At 40.0% G+C, this 22,312-nt stretch overlaps 1 protein-coding gene across 9 annotated transcripts in view; it reads left to right on the forward strand.

Moving 5' to 3' along the window:
• ptpn13 (protein tyrosine phosphatase non-receptor type 13) overlaps positions 1-22,312 on the forward strand; it is a 265,898-nt gene that overhangs the window by 153,004 nt on the left and 90,582 nt on the right. For all 9 annotated transcript variants that reach the window (XM_043695917.2, XM_087985860.1, XM_087985871.1 and 6 more), the window contains 5 exons: positions 989-1,082; positions 6,148-6,233; positions 8,143-8,326; positions 11,654-11,865; positions 16,136-16,231. In XM_043695917.2, the coding sequence (XP_043551852.2) occupies positions 989-1,082; positions 6,148-6,233; positions 8,143-8,326; positions 11,654-11,865; positions 16,136-16,231 (672 nt within the window). The remainder of the gene's footprint in view (positions 1-988; positions 1,083-6,147; positions 6,234-8,142; positions 8,327-11,653; positions 11,866-16,135; positions 16,232-22,312) is intronic.

The raw sequence follows: 22,312 nt of genomic DNA on the forward strand, positions 1-22,312 counted from the left end.
TATCTGTCATTTCATTTACTTTACAAATCCATTGGAAACTTGCACTAGCTGATTTTCCATGGCCTTCTGTTGCCTGGGCATTGGCTGGACAGAGATACCCAAGACGTGCTCAACCTGAACAGGTGTCAATGGACTGACCCTTGGTGTGAAATGGGTTTTATTGTTGCCTGGTCACACCGTTAGCACAGTTATGCTGTCTCTGATATTGCCAGTGATTTCAGGCAGGAACAGTAGTGCAAGCTGCAGACTTGAAAGGCCTACTGCAGCAAGATTCCTCAGTTATCTTACGATCTATTATAAAATAACAGCCAGAAAACATACCAGCCCATAGGATGAGATTACAATTGTAAATGAACCTTTCAAACCATTGCCTAATTTTATTTCCTTTCTTAAAGTTTCTCTGATACAGTGGGAACATAAACAAACCAATGAACCAGCCATAACTGTAATATCTAATCTGATTTTATTGCCTTTTAAGTGTACAATTTCTATGACTCTGATATCCTGCCTATGAAGAGATGATTAAGCTGGAGCTGTACTCCAATTAAGGCCTGAGGAATTTCTTGTCAATGTACAATATGAGTTGCTTGATCATATATTTTATGACACCCCCCATGAAGAAAGTCAATGTACAATTTCTCTTTCGAGATAGAACTTTTAGTCTTCACTCCCACCTTTCAAAATCTTTGTTTTTGTAGACTTCAATCTCTGAATATACCTCTATTAAATGCTTTTAGTGTTTTAGTGAATATTGCTATTGTTTTCCCAAATTGCACAAATTCACAATTTTCTGCAGTAACTGAGAGTCCTATCTGCCCACTGCACTAACCTATGGTCTCTTGTGATTTTCCTCATAATTCTGCTTTTGGTACCAACAAACTATAAGGTCATGCTTTGTAAAACAAAATAATGTTTTGCAATATTCTCATAGGTTAGTCACTGTCTGGGGGTACCTTGCATCATATGAATATGCAGTCTTTTTCTCTAGGGTGGTATTAACACAAGTGTGAGACATGGTGGGATTTATGTGAAAGGCATTATACCAGGAGGAGCAGCTGAAGCTGATGGACGTATTAAGAAAGGTAAATTGTTTATACATGATGATAAGACTCTATAAGTGAATAAATTCAGTTTAAATTGCCTTTTCTAGATTGTAACCTAATGTATATCTGTTTAAAAAGTTTGTGTTTTCTTTCACAAAACTAAAGTCTGCAATTTTTAATAACTATTCAAACTGTCCAACGACCAAATTTCCAAAATATCTTTTAGTTCAAAGATTAGGCGATTCCCTGTGGTTGTATTGACCACTCGGACAGAGCTATGTGAACAAATGGAAATAATCACACATTTGTAGAGTCTTACAGATGTGCGGCATGGAAACAGACCCTTCAGTCCACCTTGTCCACGTCAACCAGATATCCCAACTCAATCTAGTCCCACCTGCCAGCACCCAGCCCATATCCCTCCAAACCCTTCCTATTCATATACCTATCCAAATGCTTTTTAAATGTTGCAATTGTACCAGCCTCCACCACTTCCTCTGGCAGCTCATTTCATACATGTACCACCCTCTGCGTGAAGAAGTTGCCCCTTCGGTCTCTCTTATATCTTTCCCCTATCACCCTAAAGCTATACCCTCTAGTTCTGGACTGGCCCACCTCACGGAAGAGACTTTGTCTATTTATCCAATCTATGCCTCTCATGATTTTATAAACCTCTATAAGGTCACCCCTCAGCCTCCGACGCTCCAAGGAAAACTGCCCTAGCCTATTCAACCTTTCCCTGTAGCTCAAATCCACCAGCACTAGCAACATCCTTGGAAATCTTTTCTGAACCCTTTCAAGTTTCACAACATCTTTCCGACAGGAAGGAGACCAGAATTGCACGCAGTATTCCAACAGTGGCCTAACCAATGTCCTGTAAAGCTGCAACATGACCTCCCAACTCCTGTACTCAATACTCTGACCAATAAAGGAAAGCATACCAAATTATTTCTTCACTATCCTATCTACCTGCGACTCCACTTTCAAGGAGCTATGAACCTGCACTCCAAGGTCTCTTTGTTCAGCAACACTCCCTCTGACCTTACCATTAAGTGTATAAAACCTGCTAAGATTTGCTTTCCCAAAATGGAGCACCTCACATTTATCTGAATTAAACTCCATCTGCCACTTCTCAGCCCATTGGCCCATCTGATCAAGCTCCTGTTGTAATCTGAGGTAACCCTCTTCGCTGTCCACTACACCTCCAATTTTGGTGTCATCTGCAAACTTACTAACTGTACCTCTTATGCTCACACCCAAATCATTTATATAAATGATAAAACGTATTGGTCCCAGCACCGATCCTTGTAGCACTCCATTAGTCACAGGCCTCCAGTCTGAAAAACAACCCTCCACCACCACCACCCTCTGTCTTCTACCTTTGAGCCAGTTCTGTGCCTAAATGGCCAGTTCTTCCTGTATTCCTGTATCCTGAGATCTAACCTTGTTAACCAGTCTCCCATGGGGTACGTTGTCGAACGCCTTACTGAAGTCCATATAGATCACATCCTCTGCTCTGCCCTCATCAATCCTCTTTGTTACTTCTTCAAAAAACTCAATCAAGTTTGTGAGACATGATTTCCCATGCACAAAGCCATGTTGACTATCCCTAATCAGTCCTTGCCTTTCAAAATACATGTGCATCCTGTCCCTCAGGATTCCCTCCAACAACTTGCCCACCATCAAGGTGAGGCTCACTGGTCTATAATTCCCTGGTTTGTTCTTACAACTTTTCTTAAACAGTGGCACCCCGTCAACCATGTACACTTGCACACAAATAATAGTCATGGAGTCATACTGCATGGAAAACAGACCCTTTAGTCCAACTGGACCACACCAACCAGACATCTCAGACATTTCCGTTTACCAGCTTTTGGCCCACATACCTCGAAATCCTTCCTATTCATGTACCTAACCAATGCCTTTTAAATGTTTTAATTGTACCAGCCACCTCCACTTCCTCTGGCCACTTATTCCATACATGCACCACCCTCTGCCTGAAAAAACTACACCTCAGGTCCTTTTTAAATCTTTCCCCTCTCACCTTAAACTTATGCCATCTAATTTTGGACCTGCCCCACTCTCGGAAAACAATGTTGTCTATTACCTCATCCATGCCCGTCATGATTTTACATACCTCTATAAGGTCACCATTCATTCTCCGATGCTCCAGGGAAAATAACCCTAGCCAATTCGGTATCTCCCTGTAACTCAAATGCTCCAGTCCTGCCAACATCATTGTAAATCTTTTCTGCACTTGCTCCAGTTTAACAATATGCTTCCTATGAATTGTACGCAGTATTTTAAAAGTGGCCTCACTGATATCCTGTAAAGCCACAACACAAGTGACGATCACTTGTGAATTGTTTTCTGTGGCTTGTTTAAGGTATTTGTAGAGGTACACTTTTGATTAAAATAAATTTTTGGATGATTTAGCAATCTGTTTTGTACATGCTGGTGCAGTACAGTAATTCCTCATGTAATTATTATTGTTGTATCCCTGGAGAGTGTAATAAAAAAGTCAGTGTTAAGTAAATCAGATTGTCGTATTCTGGTCTGCAAAAGTTACATTTTGCATGACTTTACTCCTCAGTAAGTTTGATCCTGTTAGTACCCTGCAATGCTGTACATTCCTGAAATCTTATCTGTAAAGGAAACCAGTTTTAAAATAAATGTAAAAATATAAAATAAATATACTAACTCCCACCTCCAACTCACTTCAGCCCACTGACGCTATTGTCCCCAACTTCAATAGACAATAGGTGCAGGAGTAGGCCATTCAGCCCTTCGAGCCTGCACCGCCATTCAACATGATCATGGCTGATCATTCCTAATCAGTATCCTGTTCCTGCCTTATCTCCATAACCCTTGATTCCACTATCTTTGAGAGCTCTATCCAACACTTTCTTAAATGAATCCAGAGACTGGGCCTCCACTGCCCTCTGGGGCAGAGCATTCCACACAGCCACCACTCTCTGGGTGAAGAAGTTTCTCCTCATCTCTGTCCTAAATGGTCTACCCCGTATTTTTAAGCTGTGTCCTCTGGTTCGGCACTCACCCATCAGCGGAAACATGTTTCCTGCTGCCAGAGTGTCCAATCCTTTCATAATCTTATACGTCTCAATCAGATCCCCTCTCAGTCTTCTAAACTCAAGGGTATACAAGCCCAGTCGCTTCAGTCTTTCAGTGTAAGGTAATCCCGCCATTCCAGGAATTGACCTCGTGAACCTACGCTGCACTCCCTCAATAGCCAGAATGTCTTTCTTCAGATTTGGAGACCAGAACTGCACGCAGTACTCCAGGTGTGGTCTCACCAGGGCTCTGTACAGCTGCAGAAGCACCTCTTTGCTTCTATACTCAATTCCTCTTGTTATGAAGGCCAGCATGCTATTAGCCTTCTTCACTACCTGCTGTACCTGCATGCTTACCTTCATTGACTGGTGTACAAGAACACCCAGATCTCTCTGTACTGCCCCTTTACCTAAATTGATTCCATTGAGGTCGTAATCTGCCTTCCTGTTCTTGCCACCAAAGTGGATAACCATACATTTATCCACATTAAACTGCATCTGCCATGCATCTGCCCACTCACCTAACTTGTCCAGGTCACCCTGTAATCTCCTCATCCTCATCACATTTCACCCTGCCACCCAGCTTAGTATCATCAGCAAATTTGCTAATGTTATTGCTGATACCATCTTCTATATCATTAACTTGCCTCCGCTGCTTCCTACAGCTTTGTAGTGACAAAGGCTTCAGAATGGAATAGCAAGAGGGAGGAAGCAAGAGAAGCTGCAAGTGGAAAGGATGGAGCAGAGAGGTGCTGAAGTGATTGGGGAGCAGGATGGGTGGTGAGGGGATCAGTAGGAGAGTGGGAGAGGCCATTCTAAAGTGGAACCAGTGGGGACGATATGACACTATATTGGCCTGGCACAAAACAATCCTAAAAGAGAAATCCCAATGCTTGGTGCACATACTGACTCCATTGTATCTCGTGTTGAAGTCGGACAATTTATTGAATGCTATAAATGCATAGAATGGATATTTTAACCATATATCTTTTGCTCAATGATTACACCTTCACTTCCAAGTCAGAAGCACATCAAGTCATCCTTCATTCCTAGGACTTGAGCAAGATACTTCACTGTAGTACTGAGGGAGTATTGTAATTTAATGCGTGATGTAGGCAGTTAACCCATGCTCAGTCTGGCCCTTGGAAAATTCTGCAGTGCTATTTCAAGGAAGAACAGTGAATTCTTCTCATGTCCTATCTTAGCTAAATTTTTAATCATTCTTTTTATCTCTCTTACTTTATTTCATATGTGTAAAATTCAAATGTATAGACTCCTCTCCCCTTCAGAAATGATCAACAAAATTCAATGGGTTTGACAACAATTTCTTCCTTTTTGAAATCTGAAGTTCATTACATGTATTTACAATGAAGCCCCATGTAACATTGTTAATAGAGATGATGGCCTGGAAATTCTGACTCACTGTGCGGTGAAATGAGCGAGTGCTTTTCTGACCTGCTTCTGGAATTTGATGTGGAACGTGGTTGCACTGTGATTCCACCTGTGTTCTTTATAGCTGCTGTTTTCTGATATTGGCATAATGTGGAATGCTGCCATCCACCTTCCTTTCTTCCATAACATCAAATGCCATGTGGTGGGAGTATCCCCAAGCTAGCTCAGAAATTCCACCGGTTGTGCCTTTCTAATGCCTTGCCAGTTACAAACTAGCGTGAGTTCTGTTGAAGTCTGAAAATTTGCAAACCTTTACCAGGTAAAGGCAACCAATTCCTCCCAGTTCTTGATGGAACAGCTGCTGCTGACATGATCTTGTTCCATGAGCAGCCCATCCTTTCTTTGGAATTGATCTCATTGCCTGTCCGTTTGATAGCGAGCCTAGACTTGTTTGCTCAGGCAGACTTTGTTAACAGTTTTATAGTAATTTTGGGGTAGTGATTTAACAGGATTATCTTTGTAATGGCAGATTGTTTACTTTGGCACAAGTTCAGCAGTCACTCATTGCCATATAACAGTAGAAGATCCAAGTTCAGTTTTATTCCTTGCTTTTCACTAAACATTTACTGACTCACTTTTAGGTGACCGCGTTCTTTCTGTGAATGGAATCTGTCTGGAAGGTGCAACTCATAAGCAGGCTGTGGAGACTCTAAGGAGCACAGGACAAGTATGTACAACCCCATTTCAGCCACTATAATTTAATCTGTAACTGAAGATAAAATAAACTATCCTGATTATTGGGCAGCATTTGAGCTCCTGATTCTGATAGTGGACAGTTATCAAAGATTGCAAAGAGATCTTGATCAATTGGGTCAATGGGCTGAGAAGTGGAGGATGGAGTGCAATTTGAATAAATTCAAGGTATTGCATTTTGGTAAAACAAAGAAAGACGGGACTTATGCAGTTAATAATAGGACCCAGCGTACTGTTGTAGAAGAACATAGAGACCTGGGAGTGGATAATTCAGGTACGTAATTCTTTGAAATGTGCGTCAAAGGTAAACAGAATGGTTAAGAAAGCATTTAGCTTGCTTGCCTTCATTGCTCAGACTTTCAAGAAAAGGAGTTGGGACAGGTCATGCTGAGTTTGGACAGAATGTTGGTGAGGCCTCCTCTGGAGTACTCTGCAGTTCAGATCGTCCTGCTATACCAAGAATATTATTACTTTGGAGAGGGTTCAGAAAAGATTTACTGGGATGTTGCCAGGAATGGAGGGTTTGAGGTATAAAAATAGGCTGGCTTGGCTGGGAATTTTTTCACTGGTTCACTGGTGTTTGAGGGGTGACCTTATTGAGGTTTATAAAACCATCAGTGGCATAAATAAGGGTCTTTTCCCTAGGGTGGAGGAGTTCAAAACTAGGGAGCATACTTTTAAGATGAGGTGAAAATTTTAAAAGGGACCTCAGGTGCAACCTTTTTACAGAGGTATGTGGAATGAATTGCCAGAGGAAGTGGTGAATGCAGGTGTAGTTACAATGCTTAAAGGATATTTGAATAAGTTCTTGAATAGGAAACATTTGAAGGGATATGGGCCAAATGGAGGCAGTGAGACAGGTTAGTTTGGGGGCATGGTTGATGTGGACTAGTTGGACCAAAGGGTCTGTTTCTGTTCTATATGACTCCCTATGACTCTAGCAGCCTAATTTTCTGCAGCATGATGAGTCATTAGAACTGACTCTTATCAAAGTGTAATACTGTGTCACTAATTACTTATTTAAAAAGCAGTGGTCCCCATGAATATCTGACTAAGAAGCTTGCAAGATAAATAAATGTTGATTATTATGCAGCACATTGATATTTCATATGACTGGAACTTTTGTGAAAACCTTTTTAAAGTCTTAGCTATGGTACTTATTTTCTCAGGAAGTATTCTTTGTGCACATTCTTTTGAAGCATTGTGAATTTTGGGTTCAGATCACCGTTTCTAATTTTATATTTTGTATTCCTGTATAATTTACATTACTGGTTGATTCCGATTTTTCTGCACAAATATTGTCAATTTAGACACTAAGAGTTTTAAAAATGTGTTCGCGGGATGTGGTGTTGTTGGCTGTGACTGCATTTGGTACCCATCCCTAATTGCCCTTAAGAAGGTTCTTGAATCATTGCAATCCATGTATTGTAAGTAGATTAACAGTGCTTCTCGGAAGCGTTTTACTGTTTTGTCTTGCAAGCCCTACAGAGGTAGTTATACTTTCTGACATCCTTTGTTCTCTTTCTTCATTGTTATTAAGTGGTGTGCTTTAAATCAAACTACTGTTCAGGCAGCCTGAAGTATGACATTTTGTTTAGAGTTTTCACTTGGTGACTGCAAAGCTCCTTGCCTTTTCAAACATTTAACATTGTATTCCAATGAACCAGAATATATTGCAACTTTATAGAAACCCTATTTTCAGATGATGTATCCAACTGTTTGAAGTCAATTGACAGTACTAACTATACGTGGAGTGGTGAGCACAAAGTAAGGGTAGAAGCAAGCTCTATAACCAACAGAATTGTTAAATTCTCTTGTCACACTTATGAATGCATTGAAGTTCAATTTTAATCAAAATGTACTTAGCATATCCTTCTCTCCAGGTTGTCAATCTGCTAGTGGAGAAGGGGCAGCTTCCTGCAGCCAGCGTTCATGCTCCTGTCACACCACAGTGCACACCACCTTGTGCAGCCAATCAAAGCACATCATGTGAATCAGCTGACAAACAAGAAGTAGTCCCAGAAATCATGTCCTCAAATGCCAAAGATTGTACTTCCATCAATGATGGTAAGGAGCTGTGATGTTTAAGATTGTTGAGACATAACTAAACTGTAAGCAACACTCGTAGGCACCCCTAATTGTTCAGATTTTTTCCAAAAAGACAGCTAAACCATAGTCAACAAGAATAGTCTCTGGCCCCTACTGTATTGTGTCCTGTAGCTGATTCAAGTGGAATGCCACTTTGGTCACTACGTTTGGCTTAGGAAGAGAAAATTAGCTTGGAATATGGCTCTTGAAAATGGAAAATTTCATGCTGGTGCAATAAAGTGATACTTTACTGAGGCTAAGTTTAAAAATATGCTTTTAAGGAAGCAAGCATGTTTTTCCATTGTATCAGACATTTTAAGAGAATTTTTTCCACACATCTCAATCCCAAGAGAAAATTATTTTTGAAGTTGTCCTGTTCCATGAGTTCACTTTCCTGTGATGTTTCTATTATTTGATCACAATAAAACGTACAAACTGAAGAATTATATTTAGCATGTAATGCCAGTTTTTTGAACTGCCACATACAGTTGCTGCTATTTTGTAGACTCTACTGGAGCTGTTTGAATAGTGACTGGATTAGAGAGGTTCTTTTCATCATGTCAATTGTGGAGAAGAATCCTGGAGGAGAGGGCTCCTCAGCTCCATCTTCCATTTCTGAAAAGAAAACCTTATTGGGCCTTGGGTGGATTTTGCATGTTCACTCCATATCAATGTGAGTTTCTGCCAGGTGTTCTGGTTTCCTCCCACAATCCAAAGGATGTGTATATTAGATGAATTGACCATGCTAAATTGTCCCATTGTGTCCAGGATGTGCAGGCTAAGTGGGTTAGACATTGGAAATCCAAGGTTATTGGGGATAGGGTGGGTTGAGGTGGGATGCTCTTTGGAGCGTCAGTACAGTCTTGGCGAGCAGAATGGCCTCTTTCTGCATTGTGGGAATTCTCTGGTTTTATGAGTTCAGGGTGAAACCTATTCTTGTGAAATTGATTGAAGGAATGTCTCAATATTGTATTTCCTGAACAATCTGTCTGCAAAGACACCAGAGAAAACCGTGAGTATTGGATGCCACATTTCACAATGTCAGAGATAGAGATTTTAGAACATCCTACACTTGCCTTCAAGAATAGCCATTGACCAAAGTGATGTTTTGCAGAAAACCAATCTCTGCAGTGGAGTGTGTGTGTGTATACCACTATTATTTTATATCATTTGTGTTCAACAGATATATTTCCATTCACACCAACTCTCGACATACCTTTGTTTCTTTACTTGTTTCACAATCACTTCCTTTGTCTTGCACCAAGAAACCTATGGTTTTTTAATTTCACCTGAGCACTGTCCTATCACAGACTGTTCCTTTTTTTTGTATTTGGCACCATTCCTTCTTTCACTTGGTCAAAACCATTTCCAACTTTTCCCAGCTTTACTAAACAGTCATTGTTATGAACCATTGGCAGAACTTTACTGGCAATGAGACAGCAGCTTGCGTGGCAGGTGGGGGTCGAATGTCAAAGAGCTGGAATAGGATGGGTTCCTGATGTGTTCACATTGCTGGAGAGGTTTTCCAGTGGCAGGGATGACAGTAACGTGGCTGCCTTCTGACCAGGGATGAGTAGCCAACTTAAGTAAAGGCCCAGTTTAAAAAGTAATTTCCCTGATCTACCAAGGTTTTGCACATGGCATACAAACATCTCTCTGGATGGAGAGACAACCAGATGAATTAAATAGCTTCAGCATGAGGAGCAAGAGTTATCATTGCTGGTTCAGGATTAAAATGATAAGCCCCTAATGATTTTCTATCATTTGTGTTCAACAGATATATTTCCATTTACACCAACTCTCGACATACCTTTGTTTCTTTACTTGTTTCACAATCCCTTCCTTCACCTTGACTGAACAGGAGTTTACCCCATATCTGCCATTTGGGTTTTTATCCTAGCCACTAAGGCTAGCCTACTTGGCCTTATCAATGTTCTTTGGAGAAGGAACTCTTCCATTGTTACCTGGTCTGGCCTACATGTGACTCCAGACCCACAGCAATGTAGTTGGTACTTAACTGCCCTCTGGGTAATTAGGGATGGACACTAAATGCTTGTCTAGGTAGTAATGCCTCCATCCCATGAATGAATTTAAAAAACAAAGACTGTACCACCCCTGTAAGGATATCTCGAAATGGTATATGGATTTTGAAGTGACGTTTGACAAGGATCATGCATTAGCCTTGTCAGCAATTTGAAGCTGACGGGATAAAAGAAGTAATTACAGTGAGGATACAAAATAGTCTAAAGGATAAAAAACAGAATTATAATGAATGACTGTTTGAGGAAATGCTACTTCAGTCAAAAAAATTAAGTGTTTTACTACTTGGACTAATGCTGTCTATGCTATATATTAATGAGTTGAACTTGGGATTACAGGACTCAATTTCAAAGTTTGAACATGGCTTGAAATTTATGCGATAAAGAGGGAGGATGTTAGTTTGATAGCATACAAAATAATGCAGGCTGGTGGAATGGGTGGAAAATTTGGAGCTGAAATTGACAGCAAACTAATGTAAGGTGGTACACTGTGGAAGGATGAATGAGGAGAGATAGTTCAAGCTCAGTCGTACAGTTCTGAAGTATGTGAGAGAACTGGGGAGCATTTAGGCACAAATCTTTGAATCTGGCCAGTCATGTTATAATGGAAAATGAAGACATGAGCATACATGGAGTACAAAAACCAGGAAATTTGAGAAACTCAAACAAAACAACAGCGTGGCCTCTGCTGGGGTATTGTTTACATTCTGGATGTCACATTTTGGGAAGAATGTGAAGGCTTTGGAGGAAGTAAAAAATAAATTTACTTGCATGGTTCTCAGTGATGAGATTATAAATTGGCGAAGCTGGAGTTGTTGATAGAAAAAATATTAGAAGAGGTTTTTATGGAACTGTTTAAATCATGAAATATTTAATTAATGTATGTGAGGAGACATTGTTTCCAGTCGCTGAAGGGCTGATCACTAAAGATATACATTTATGATGATTGACAGGGGACTAGAGGCAACTCGAAGGAAAAAAAATTATACAGTGATGGTTTAGAATTTGGAATGCACTGCTTAGTTGGCTGTGGGTGAAGATACAAAAAATGGCCTTCCGATGGATCTCTGATAAAATACCTGAAGAAAACAGCACAGGCGTGGGACTAAAGGGATTGCTTCTGAAAGAGCAGGATCAGACCTGAATGACATTTTAATATGTGTTGTTTTTTAATTATATGACTATTGTCCATTCTGTTTAGTTCACTCTGCAAAATGATATATTGAATCATTTCAAATAAAAAATATTTTTCATTCTTCTTTTACAGGTGACATATTTAAAGTGAAGTTAATAAAAAATTCCTCTGGATTGGGTTTTAGTTTTACTGAAGGCAATGACGGATTTCCTGAACACAATGGAAATGCAGTAAAAATAAAGAAACTATTTGCTGGCCAGCCAGCGGCAGAGAGTGGGAAGATTAATGTTGGAGATGTGATAATGCAGGTGAATGACATCTCTTTGAAAGGGCTGTCAAAACAGGTACGTTACACTGGAAATAATATAGTTTATTGTATAAACTAATTTTTGAATAATGTAAATAATTTGCTGCGAAACTGTATCAATGTATTTTGAATAGAATTGTAGAAGTATTTAATTTATCAGTGAATGACCTGGAAATCACCTGAATATGCATGTTAATTAAAGACCTGTGAGCAGAGTCAAATCTTGTCAGTTTAATTCTGTAATTGAAAGAAATGCTCCTAATATTTTATTGGATTAGACTGTACAGTGTTTATTGCTTGTAATAGGGCTTCATTTTTGTTCATTCATTTGATTTGTGCATTGTTGGCTGGGTCTGCATTTTTTTAGCCATGCATAATTGCCCTTGAAAAGATGCAGCCAAAGTCCTTGGGATGTAGGCACACCAACCGTGCTATTCAGGAGAAGGTTTTTCAGGGTTTTAACCCAGAGATAGTACGTTTCCAAGTCAGGATGATGTGTGGCATGGAGAGTAACTTGCAGGTTGTAGTGTTCCCATGTGTCTAAAGTTTCTGGGTTTGGAAGATGCTATTGAAGGAATAGGAAGTCTAGTAATTTTTTTTAAACACAGGATTATCATAAAGCATGACAAACTTTCTCACAAGCTCTGACTCACCCGCCCCTGGATTACAATTCAAATGTCAAGACATTGTTACTCAGACTGACTTCATTTGATCTGGAGATTGTCCTCTCCCGCCCCAGGCTACTAAAGCTAAGGTCCTACCAGCTGCTCACAGCCTACTTCTGTTACCTTACTCTCCATGAGTAGCACCTTCCTGATAAACCCAAGGTTTCTTTTTTTCCCAATTGGATTTATTTATTCTTATCTATTTTACCTTTCCTTCTCTATTTTCTTCTGATGTATGTTCACGATCCCAGTATCAACCGTCTCCTGGCTCTAGCTGACCCCCTTGTCACCCTGGGCAGTCTCTTTGTCTAAAACTCCTTCCTATTCATTCTGTTTGAAAGCACTCAACTTTTTAACTAGTCACCATCCTCCTCTGACTCACTGACCATTTTGTTACATTGAACAATTCATCCTTTGACTCCTTTAATTCCCTCCAACTAAAAGTGTCCTGCGACTTTCCACATGGATTCTCACTGTGTCAGCATTTCTGTAAAATGTTGTACGTGCCCATCTTACTCGGATCCCTTATGTCAGTCCATTTTCTCTCACATTGAGTGTGTTGGCGCTGATTTGTCTATTTGTCCTGAACTGGAAAATGTCATATTTACCTCCAATTTCCATTGTTCCCTTTCCTTTACATAGACCATCTTCAAATTGTCTTAACATCTATTACTCTGCTTTGCTATCTCTATTATAGAGATGGGCTTGCAGCCAATATCTGTTATAAACCCACTGACACTCATGTCACCCTAGATTACATTTCTTACCATCCTGTTTTCTATAAATGCTAAGCCTGTTTGCTTGGATTCTCCATTTCCATGGTATCTGTTGTCACCACTGCTTCCTGTTTCTTCAATAAAGTGGATGAACATGGTTGTATCTTTTTGTCCTCATCCTCACCCCACTAACCTTCTACATCCAGAATGCCACCATTCTTCTTCCCTCTCACCATTCTGAAGTGACCATTCCCTCCACAACATACTGCTTTGCGCCTCCATCATTCAACACCCAACTCCTTTTCCAACAGCACCCTAACATGAAAGTGAAAAAGATACAACAAAAGTCCCCTTAACGGCTCCCCTTCTTCTCTACAGGGGATCATACATTCCTTTCAAGCAAAACAATTATTTATTTGCTCCATTTTCAATTTAGAATGCTGCACTTTCTGCACATGATATGGTTTTCTACGTCTTCAAGAATAATTGCATATTGTCTGACCACTTTATTAAATACCTCCATTCAATCTGTGAGTGTGACTAAGCTTTCAATAATTTGGCCTTTTAATTCTGTGTCCCGCTCACCACTCTATCTTCTACATTGCTCCAATGAGGCTCAAAATATCCTTGAGAAATAGAGTTTCAATTTTCAATTAGGCACTTTCCCAACCCCCATCAATCCTCTGCTCCAAATCCTAATAGATACCTTAATGTCAGATAGTCACATCAGGTCAGTCATCAATCGTTAGTTCTGATATGACCAAATGAAGCAAAACCAAGCTTCACAATGCCTAGCAATCATGTCAAAATGCCACAGGATCAGCTTCTACATGAATGTTTATTGCGCTGAACCCCCTCCATAGCTTCTAACGACAACTCAGGTGTTTCCATGCTCTTAAATATTTGTCAAATCTCCAAGCTTTCCATGACTGAAATTTTTCACATCTTTTGTCCCTTTAAGACTCAACTATTCCAATTCCATTCATAGAATCATAGAGTCCTACAGCACAGAGACAGGTCCCTTGGCCCAAACTGGTCCATGCTAATCCCATTTCCCTGAAGTGGGCCCATATCCTTCTAATCCTGTCCTATCCATGTATTTGTCCAATTGCCTTTTAAATGTTGTTAACATATCCACCTCAGCCACTTCCACTGGCAGCTTATTCCATATGCGTACCACCCTCTGTGTAAAAAAAAAAGTTGCTTCTTAGGTTCCCTTTTGTTCTTTCCCTCTAACCTTAAACTGATGCCCTCTAGTCCTCGATTCCCCAACCTTGGGAAAAAGACTGAGTGCATTCACCCTATCCATGCCTCTCATGATCTTATACACCTCTATAAGGTCCCCCCATAGTGTCTGAAGATAAAGATCCTAGCTTGTCCAACCTCTCCCTTTAACTGTGACCATTGAGTCCAGGCCACATCATTATAAATTTCTTCTGCATTCTTTATAGTTTAATAACATAAGCAAGGTGACCAAAACTGAACACAATACAGTACTCAGAGTGCTGCCTCACCAATGTCCTGTATAACTGCAACATAATTTCCCAACTTTGTAATCAGTGCCCTGACTGATGAAGGCCAGTGTGCCAAAAGCCTCCTTCATTGCCCATTCCTTTTTAAATGTCAAGGTATCTGAAATTCTAACTCATGTCTTGTCCTGTAGTAACTTCTATCATCGACATTCTCATGAATACGTATTTATCTGTCCACCTCTCAGTATGCTGATTTTAATGGTATTGGTCAGTCCCATGTCTGGAAGCTCCCCCATACCAATATGACTCTTCAAAAACTCATTATTCTGATGCTGACTTTCTCTCTTTGTCCAATGACTTTTTCCTTGAATTTCGCTTTTAGAATTCCCTTTCAAAAAAATTCTACCTTCTTTTAACTATTCTTTCAAAACCCAGCTTGTCATCAAGCTCTTTATCACCACAGTAATGTCATTTTTCCTGGTTCAGCAACCAGAGTCAAAACGAATGGCGCTGGAAAAAAAAAAGCAGATCAGGCAGCATCCTGATGAGGGGCTTATGCCCAAAATGTTAACACTCCTGGTCTTTGGATGCTGCCTGGCTGACTGTGCTTTTCCAGCGCCATACTTTTTGACTCTGACTCTCCAGTATCTGCAGTCCTCACTTTCTCCAGGTTCAGCACACGCATCCATTTTCTGTGCCCAGCTGTGAAACACCTTTAGACATTTCTCATATTGAATATGTTTCAATTAGAAAGCTTAAATTAAAACTTCCATTTGAATAGTTGCCTTTTGAAGATATTAAAAAGTACCTTTTTTGAAAAATTCCTTTTAAATATTAATGATAATCTGAAAAAAATGCCTGTAAACTGCAACAGCTCATGGAGTTGCTCCTCCAGCATCGTTATTTTACTCTGTTCAGTCAGTTTTCAGCTGGATACGTAGTCAAGCTGTGTGCTTTCTCTGTTCTTTAAAAAATGATTCATGAAAGGAAATGAATAACTATAATGTAATGACTGGATTCAGATGGTCTTTAGAAATGCAGCGAACTTTGTTCTTCTAAGTTAGAACAGGCCTTATTTTCAGAGTTCTGGAATGTGTAAATGCTTTGTACCAAGTATTGAATGTGCATGTCATGTTTGAACTAGCATTTCTAAGATTAGTAAAAGCATAGACATTGTGTCATCTCACATGATGTGTTTTGCTAAATTCCCAATCTCTATAATCACTAGTAGAGAAAAAAAACTATCTCAGTATAGCATTTTAAAACAGATCTAGTTTGAGGGAATAAGCATGGTGGGGTACTGATCATTTCTTTTTCCATGTGGATGCTCAGAGTGCTGTTGAGGCAATAGTGTGTAGAATAGCAGAAACTCATTTCTAATGTTGATTTATGCATATTTGTTTACTTAACTCATTGGTTATAACTCAGACTTTCATGTTTTCCTTTTTTTGTAGGAAATAGTGTCTGTTCTCAGGCGGACATCTCAGGAGGTCACTCTGTTACTTTACAGACTCAAATCTGGTGTGTCAGCAGATATTGGTTCCCCTTTGGTGAGTTATGTTAATAGAAACATGGCTCTTGGTTTCAAGACTGGTCATCCAAAACTCTGCTGTCCATGTTCTACTAAGTGTTCAATTCTGATCATCCATCACACCCCTCCTTGTTAATTTCCCAAATGTTTTATGGTACTAGCTCTGTGGTTTCTCTTCTTATCAGGTATCCTCCAAACTGCAAAACCCCTGCCAAAAAAACTTTGCATTCCTTTATCTCTGACTTCTTTTGTACCCCAGCCCTTTGCTTCACTGTCAGTTACCACGCCTTCAACTGTTTAGATCCTAATCCTTGTATGCCCTTGCTAGGCTTCTCTCTGTCATCTCCTTTAAGACTCAAATCTAAAATGAAACATTCAGTCACCCTTCCTAATATCTGATTTGGCTTAGCATCGATTTTTGGCCAATTAAGGCTTCTTGATGAACCTTGGTACATTTTTTCAATATGAGCGCACTTACAATAGGGTGAGTTGATTTGAAAAACTAAGAAGTTAAATTACAGTAGATCATAATAGAAAATTTACAATTCAGAAATGCCATGCAGAAGATGATGTGGATAATGTGTAGTGGTAATGTCATTGGATGAGTAATCTGGAGCCACAAACCAAAGTTCTGCAAACATAAGTTCGAATCCCATGATGACCTCTTATGAAATTTGAAATCAATAAATAGTCCAGAATTGACTGTTATTCTAATGGTGACTAGTTAACCATTTGCAATTGCTATTAAAACCTATATACTTCCCATTGGGAAGGAAATCTGTTTTCATTACATGATCTGGATTACATACAACTCCAGACACACAACAAGTGTTTCTTAACTGCCCTTTGAATTGGCCTAGCAAGCTACTACCTAGCTTGTTTCAGAACATTATAAAGTCAAAAGAAAAAAATTAAATTGAATGGCGCCCAAGCACCAGAAATGGTGAATACAGCATGGTTCACCCTGCAAATATTCAGTAACTTAGAGTCATAGAGATGTACAGCATGGAAATAGACCCTTCAGTCCAACTCATCCATGCCGACCAGATGGACCATTTGCCAGCACTTGGTCCATATCCCTCTAAAACCTTCCTATTCATTTACCCATCCAGATGCCTTTTAAATGGTGTAATTATACCAGCATCCACCACTTCCTCTGGCAGTTAATTTCATATGTACACCACCCTCTGCGTGAAAAAGCTGCCCCTTAGTTCCCTTTTAAATCTTACCCCTCTCAATCTTAACCTATGCCTTTTAGTTCTGGGCTCTCTCAAACCAGGGAAAACTCTTTGTCTAGTTACCCTATCCATGCCTCTCATGATTTTATAAACCTTAATAAGGCCACCCCTCAGCCTCTGCGCTCCAGGGAAAACTGCTCGGTCTCTCCCTATAGCTCAAATCCTCCAACCCTGGCAACATCCATGTGAATCTTTTCAAGTTTCACAACATCCATCCTCTAGGAGGGAGAACAGAACTGCACATAATATTCCAACATTGGTCTAATCAATGTCCTGTACAGCCGCAGCATGACCTTCTAATTCCTATACTCAATACTCTGATCAATAAAGGAAAGCATACTTATGCACCTTCTTCACTATCCTGGCTATCTGTGATTCCACTTTCAATGAGCTATAAACCTGCACTCCAAGGTCTTTTTGAACCTTACCATTAAGTGTATAAGTCCTGCCCTGATTTGCCTTTCCAAAATGCAGCTCCTCACATTTATCTAAATTAACCTCCATCTGCCAATCCTCAACCCATTCCTCATCTGGTCAAGATCCCATTGTACTCTGAGGTAACCTCTTTCGCTGTCCACTACACCTCCAATTTTGGTGTCATCTGCAAACTTACTAATGATACCTCCTATGTTCACATCCAAATCATTTCTATAAATGACGAAAAGCAATGGACCCAGCACCGATCCTTGTGGCAAACCACTGGTCACAGGTCTCCAGTCTGAAAAGCAATCCTCCACCACCACCCTCTGGTCTTCTACCTTCGAGCCAGTTCTGAATTCGTGGCTAGTTCTCCCTGTGTTCCATGTGGCAAATTAGGAAGCTGTCCCACAGATGGTTGAGCAGCATAGACATGACTTATGGATTCATCCCTTACAGACCATGTCCCAGACACCCATCATCCCATCACCAGAGATGGTGGCACAATGGGATACAGCTGGAAGGAGTTACCTTGAGAGTTCTCAGTATTAACTCTGGATCCCATGGTCTGATGGCATCAGGGCAAACATGACTGGGGTAACCTCTGCCCCTCTATTATATGAGCCAATGCCCCTGCATGTTGGATACCTCTTGGAGGAAGCTCTGAGTGTTTCAAGGCACAGACTCTACTCCAGGTGCGGGACTTCACTGTCCCTCACCAAGAGTGACTCAATAGCACCATCACTGATCTAAGATCTGCAGTCCTGCTGGATCCATTAGAAATGCATGTGGGCAATGAAACAACTAGCAGGAGCGTGCACATATATCTCCACCTTCAATACTGAGTAAACCTAGTGCATCAGTGCAAAAGATGAAGATGAAGTTGTGCATCCTTTTTCAGCCAGAAGCATCTCTGTAAGATTTTGAGGACTTGGCAGCAGAGATGCCAGTGTTCAACCAAATAAATTATTTTCCCCTGAGGTAAAGAAATGGCTGAAAGCACTGGACACCACAAAGGATGTAGACCCCGACAACATTCCGAATATCGTATTAAAAACTTGTGCTCCAGACTTAATCACTCCCCTGGCGAAGTTGTTCTAGTACAACACAACACAACAGTGTGGCCAGTCCTGACAAATCCAACCAGACTCATTACCAGACACGATAATAGGTCATCAATGTACTATTTACAAAAGGCACTGCAGTAACCTGACAGTAACTCCTTCAGCAGTACTTTCCAAATTCCTGCCTAGAGGTCACAAGGGCAGCTGATGCATGGTACCACCGTCATGTGCAAGTTCTCCTCCTGACCACACTAACTGGACTTGGAACTATGTCACCATTCCTTAGCTGTCATAACCATAGAATACCCTTCCTAACAGCACTGTGGGTGAACCGACACCCTATGTACTATAGCAGTTCAAAACAAAAAGAGAACCACCATCTTTTCCAGGGTAATTTAGGGATTGGCAATGAATACTGGCTTAGCCAGTAGCTCACAACTCCCATGGACAAATCAAAAACAACAAGTATCATCTTGCTTATGGAAGCTATTCATGTTTATTTTTAAAAGACCAAGCTAGTTCAGGTGGAGACAGCAATCTAATCTTGTCTTTCTGTGCAAGCTATAAACTTTTATTCTTTATAAATATATCCCAACTTCCATATTGAATTAAATATCATTTTTTGTTGAATGGCTTTTAACCCCCCCCCCCGCATTATCCATCTGACATTTAAATGAATTGTAAAATGAATGTAGATTTTCACTACAACTGTCATAAAACATATTAAAATTAGGGTTCCTTTTGAGATAAGTGTAATAGATAAGAAATTAACTGTTTATTTAATTCAGCACTGATACTTGAGCTTGGAAAGACAATCCATAAGTATTCATTGTTTTTAACTATTTTTTAGAAAGTGGAAACCTTACCAATCCTTTTAGCTTCTGAATAAAACCCAATTTAGTACGTCTAGCACAACAGCACATGTTTCTGCTTGATTGCGAGTGATTTTATAGCACTGAGTCACTGCTAACCACAAAGCACATCAAAAGGCTTAACTGCACTTCAAAACTGTTATTTATTTATACTCCAATTCTGTAGGTATTTCATTCTGTTTAATGAGGAATAATAGTACTCCTAAGTTTTATATGGAACCCCTTGTGCTGAACCTGGAGTTGTATGCACAGTATGACATTGTGTTTCTTTCTGTTAATCCCCAGTCTTTCATTCCTGTAACCTATCATTTTGTTATAATGATGAAATTTACGTTGTACTCTCAGTTGGATTCTGTTTATTCTAAAACTGGTAAATTATGTTCTTTTGCTTGCCAGGGTATCTTGCAAGGCAGTGCTCATCTCAGCATTTCCGTGTAATGTTAAATTAAAATTAGTAGGTATATTTTTACCCCTTCAGTCAAAAATTAGGAACAAATAATGTAATGAATCATGTCAGAGTTAGTAAGAAGGAAAAAATGGATGCAAGACAACAGGAGATCAGAAGAAACAGGAATAGATTGGAACTATATCTTGGCAATTGATCAAACTCAAATACAACTTGCTTTCCTCAACTTTTTTGTATCCATTTCTTGGATAGGCCTGGAAAGAATATTGAAGCCAGTCACTCCCACAGCTACATTGACTACCCTTCCTCACATGCTGCTTCCTGTTCTATTATGAGTTTCTATGCTTATCCTACATCTGATCTGATGTTTCTGACCCTGTTGTTCTTTCAGAAGTACCCGACCTGCTGATTATTTCCAGTATTTTCTGTTTTTCTCTAGCTTTGTAACGTCTGAAGCATAGTTTTTAACATATGCAAATTTTCTGGTGAGAAATTAGATATCCAGGCAATAGTATTGTTTCTCTGTTAAGTATTGACGTGCATTCAGTTTGCCATAGGAATGGTAGAATGGAAAAAGTATAATTTTCCTTTGAAAGTGTGATACTATAATCCTAGATCCTAATATTTAGCGGGAATTGGGAAGAGTTGTAATAATATGGGCACCAAAGAACAGAAATCCTGTCAGGTTTGAGGGTAGAACCTAGTTATAATTTTATTGTTCCTCTTCACACACAACAGTTGCCCAAATTGACATGCTGCCAAGCTAGAGGGCACAGGGAGTAGTATTTGACAATCGAGAGAGAGAGAGAGAGAGGTGGGAATCATGTGACTGGGACTTGGTAAAGGGTAAAGCAACAAGAGAGAAGAGAGCAAGAAATCAGAGCTGATAGAGGTGGGGAGAATGGGAAGAAGATGGTGATTGAGAACGGAAATGGGAAAATAGGGGAAGCCAAAGCTTTGCCTGAATGTGAGGAGGGGTTCCTTCAGCTCCTTCTAGTCTGTAAAAGGAAAACAACTTTAGCAGGCACCTCCTGTCACCCTGGTTTCCTGAACTTTGTGAAACCCGATCGCAATCATTAGGGTCATGATAGCAAACGTCTTTTCCCTACACTTGGGGGATTGAAAAGTAGGGACCCTATTTTTAAGGTGAGAGGAGAAAGATTTAAAACGGACTCGAGGGGCAGCTTTTTCACACAGAGGGTGGTTCAAATGTGGAATGAACTGCCAGAGGAAGTGGTAGATGTCGGTACAGTTACCGTGTTTATAAGACATTTGGACAGTTACATGAATAGGAAAGGTTTAGAGGGGAATGGGCCAAATGCAGAAGGTGGGACTAGTTTAGTTTGGAAACTTGGTTAGCATAGACTCGTTGGACCAAAGGGTCTGTTTCTGTGTTGAATGACTCTGACTCCATAACTAAAATTAAAAACATCAGGCTCCTAGTTCCACTGTGGCTGCCACATTTATGTGAGTTAATGAAGTGTCCCATTACTGTGAGGTTTGCATGGCATGTAATCTACCACCATGAACATGATAGCAGGTACACATGCATTAGGTTGGGATTAGTTCAGTCACTGTACACTCCCTCACCCCCACCCCCAACCAAACCCTTTACACTCTCTTGCTCATCACAGGGTTGATCAATATCAAAGAGTTCTTTCAGTTTTCCTTCCTTTAAATTACTTGGTATGCCATCCACTCTATTAATGTTAGATGTATTTTTTCTAGACCTCACCAACTGATCATTGGCAGACATTCAACAATGGTTCAATGGCAATGCTTCTTGCAATTTTCCCTCTTCAATGCAGCGTTTGTTGATCAGAGCCAAGTGCCTCACGACAACAGTGTTATAAAACCAGTGGCTCGCTCGTCTGAGAATTCCCATTTTGCAAAGTCATGTACTGGTTCCGCAAGCTGCTCCAGTTTATTTTCCTCATTTGTAATTGATTCTGAAGTCTTATTAACTTTTGCATTCTGTGTTTATATTCCTTCTACATTTTTGTATCCCAGTTGTTTGTTTCTTTGGCATTAAATTTGTACTTTAGCTTTTTTGTTTCAGATCTATTGGTCTTTGTGGTTGTCCCAAAGATCATCGATCCTGCA

Source organism: Chiloscyllium plagiosum, unplaced genomic scaffold, assembly GCF_037043375.1.
Source record: "Chiloscyllium plagiosum isolate Xiang-an unplaced genomic scaffold, Cpla_swu_hap1 HiC_scaffold_1, whole genome shotgun sequence".
Taxonomy (NCBI): domain Eukaryota; kingdom Metazoa; phylum Chordata; class Chondrichthyes; order Orectolobiformes; family Hemiscylliidae; genus Chiloscyllium; species Chiloscyllium plagiosum.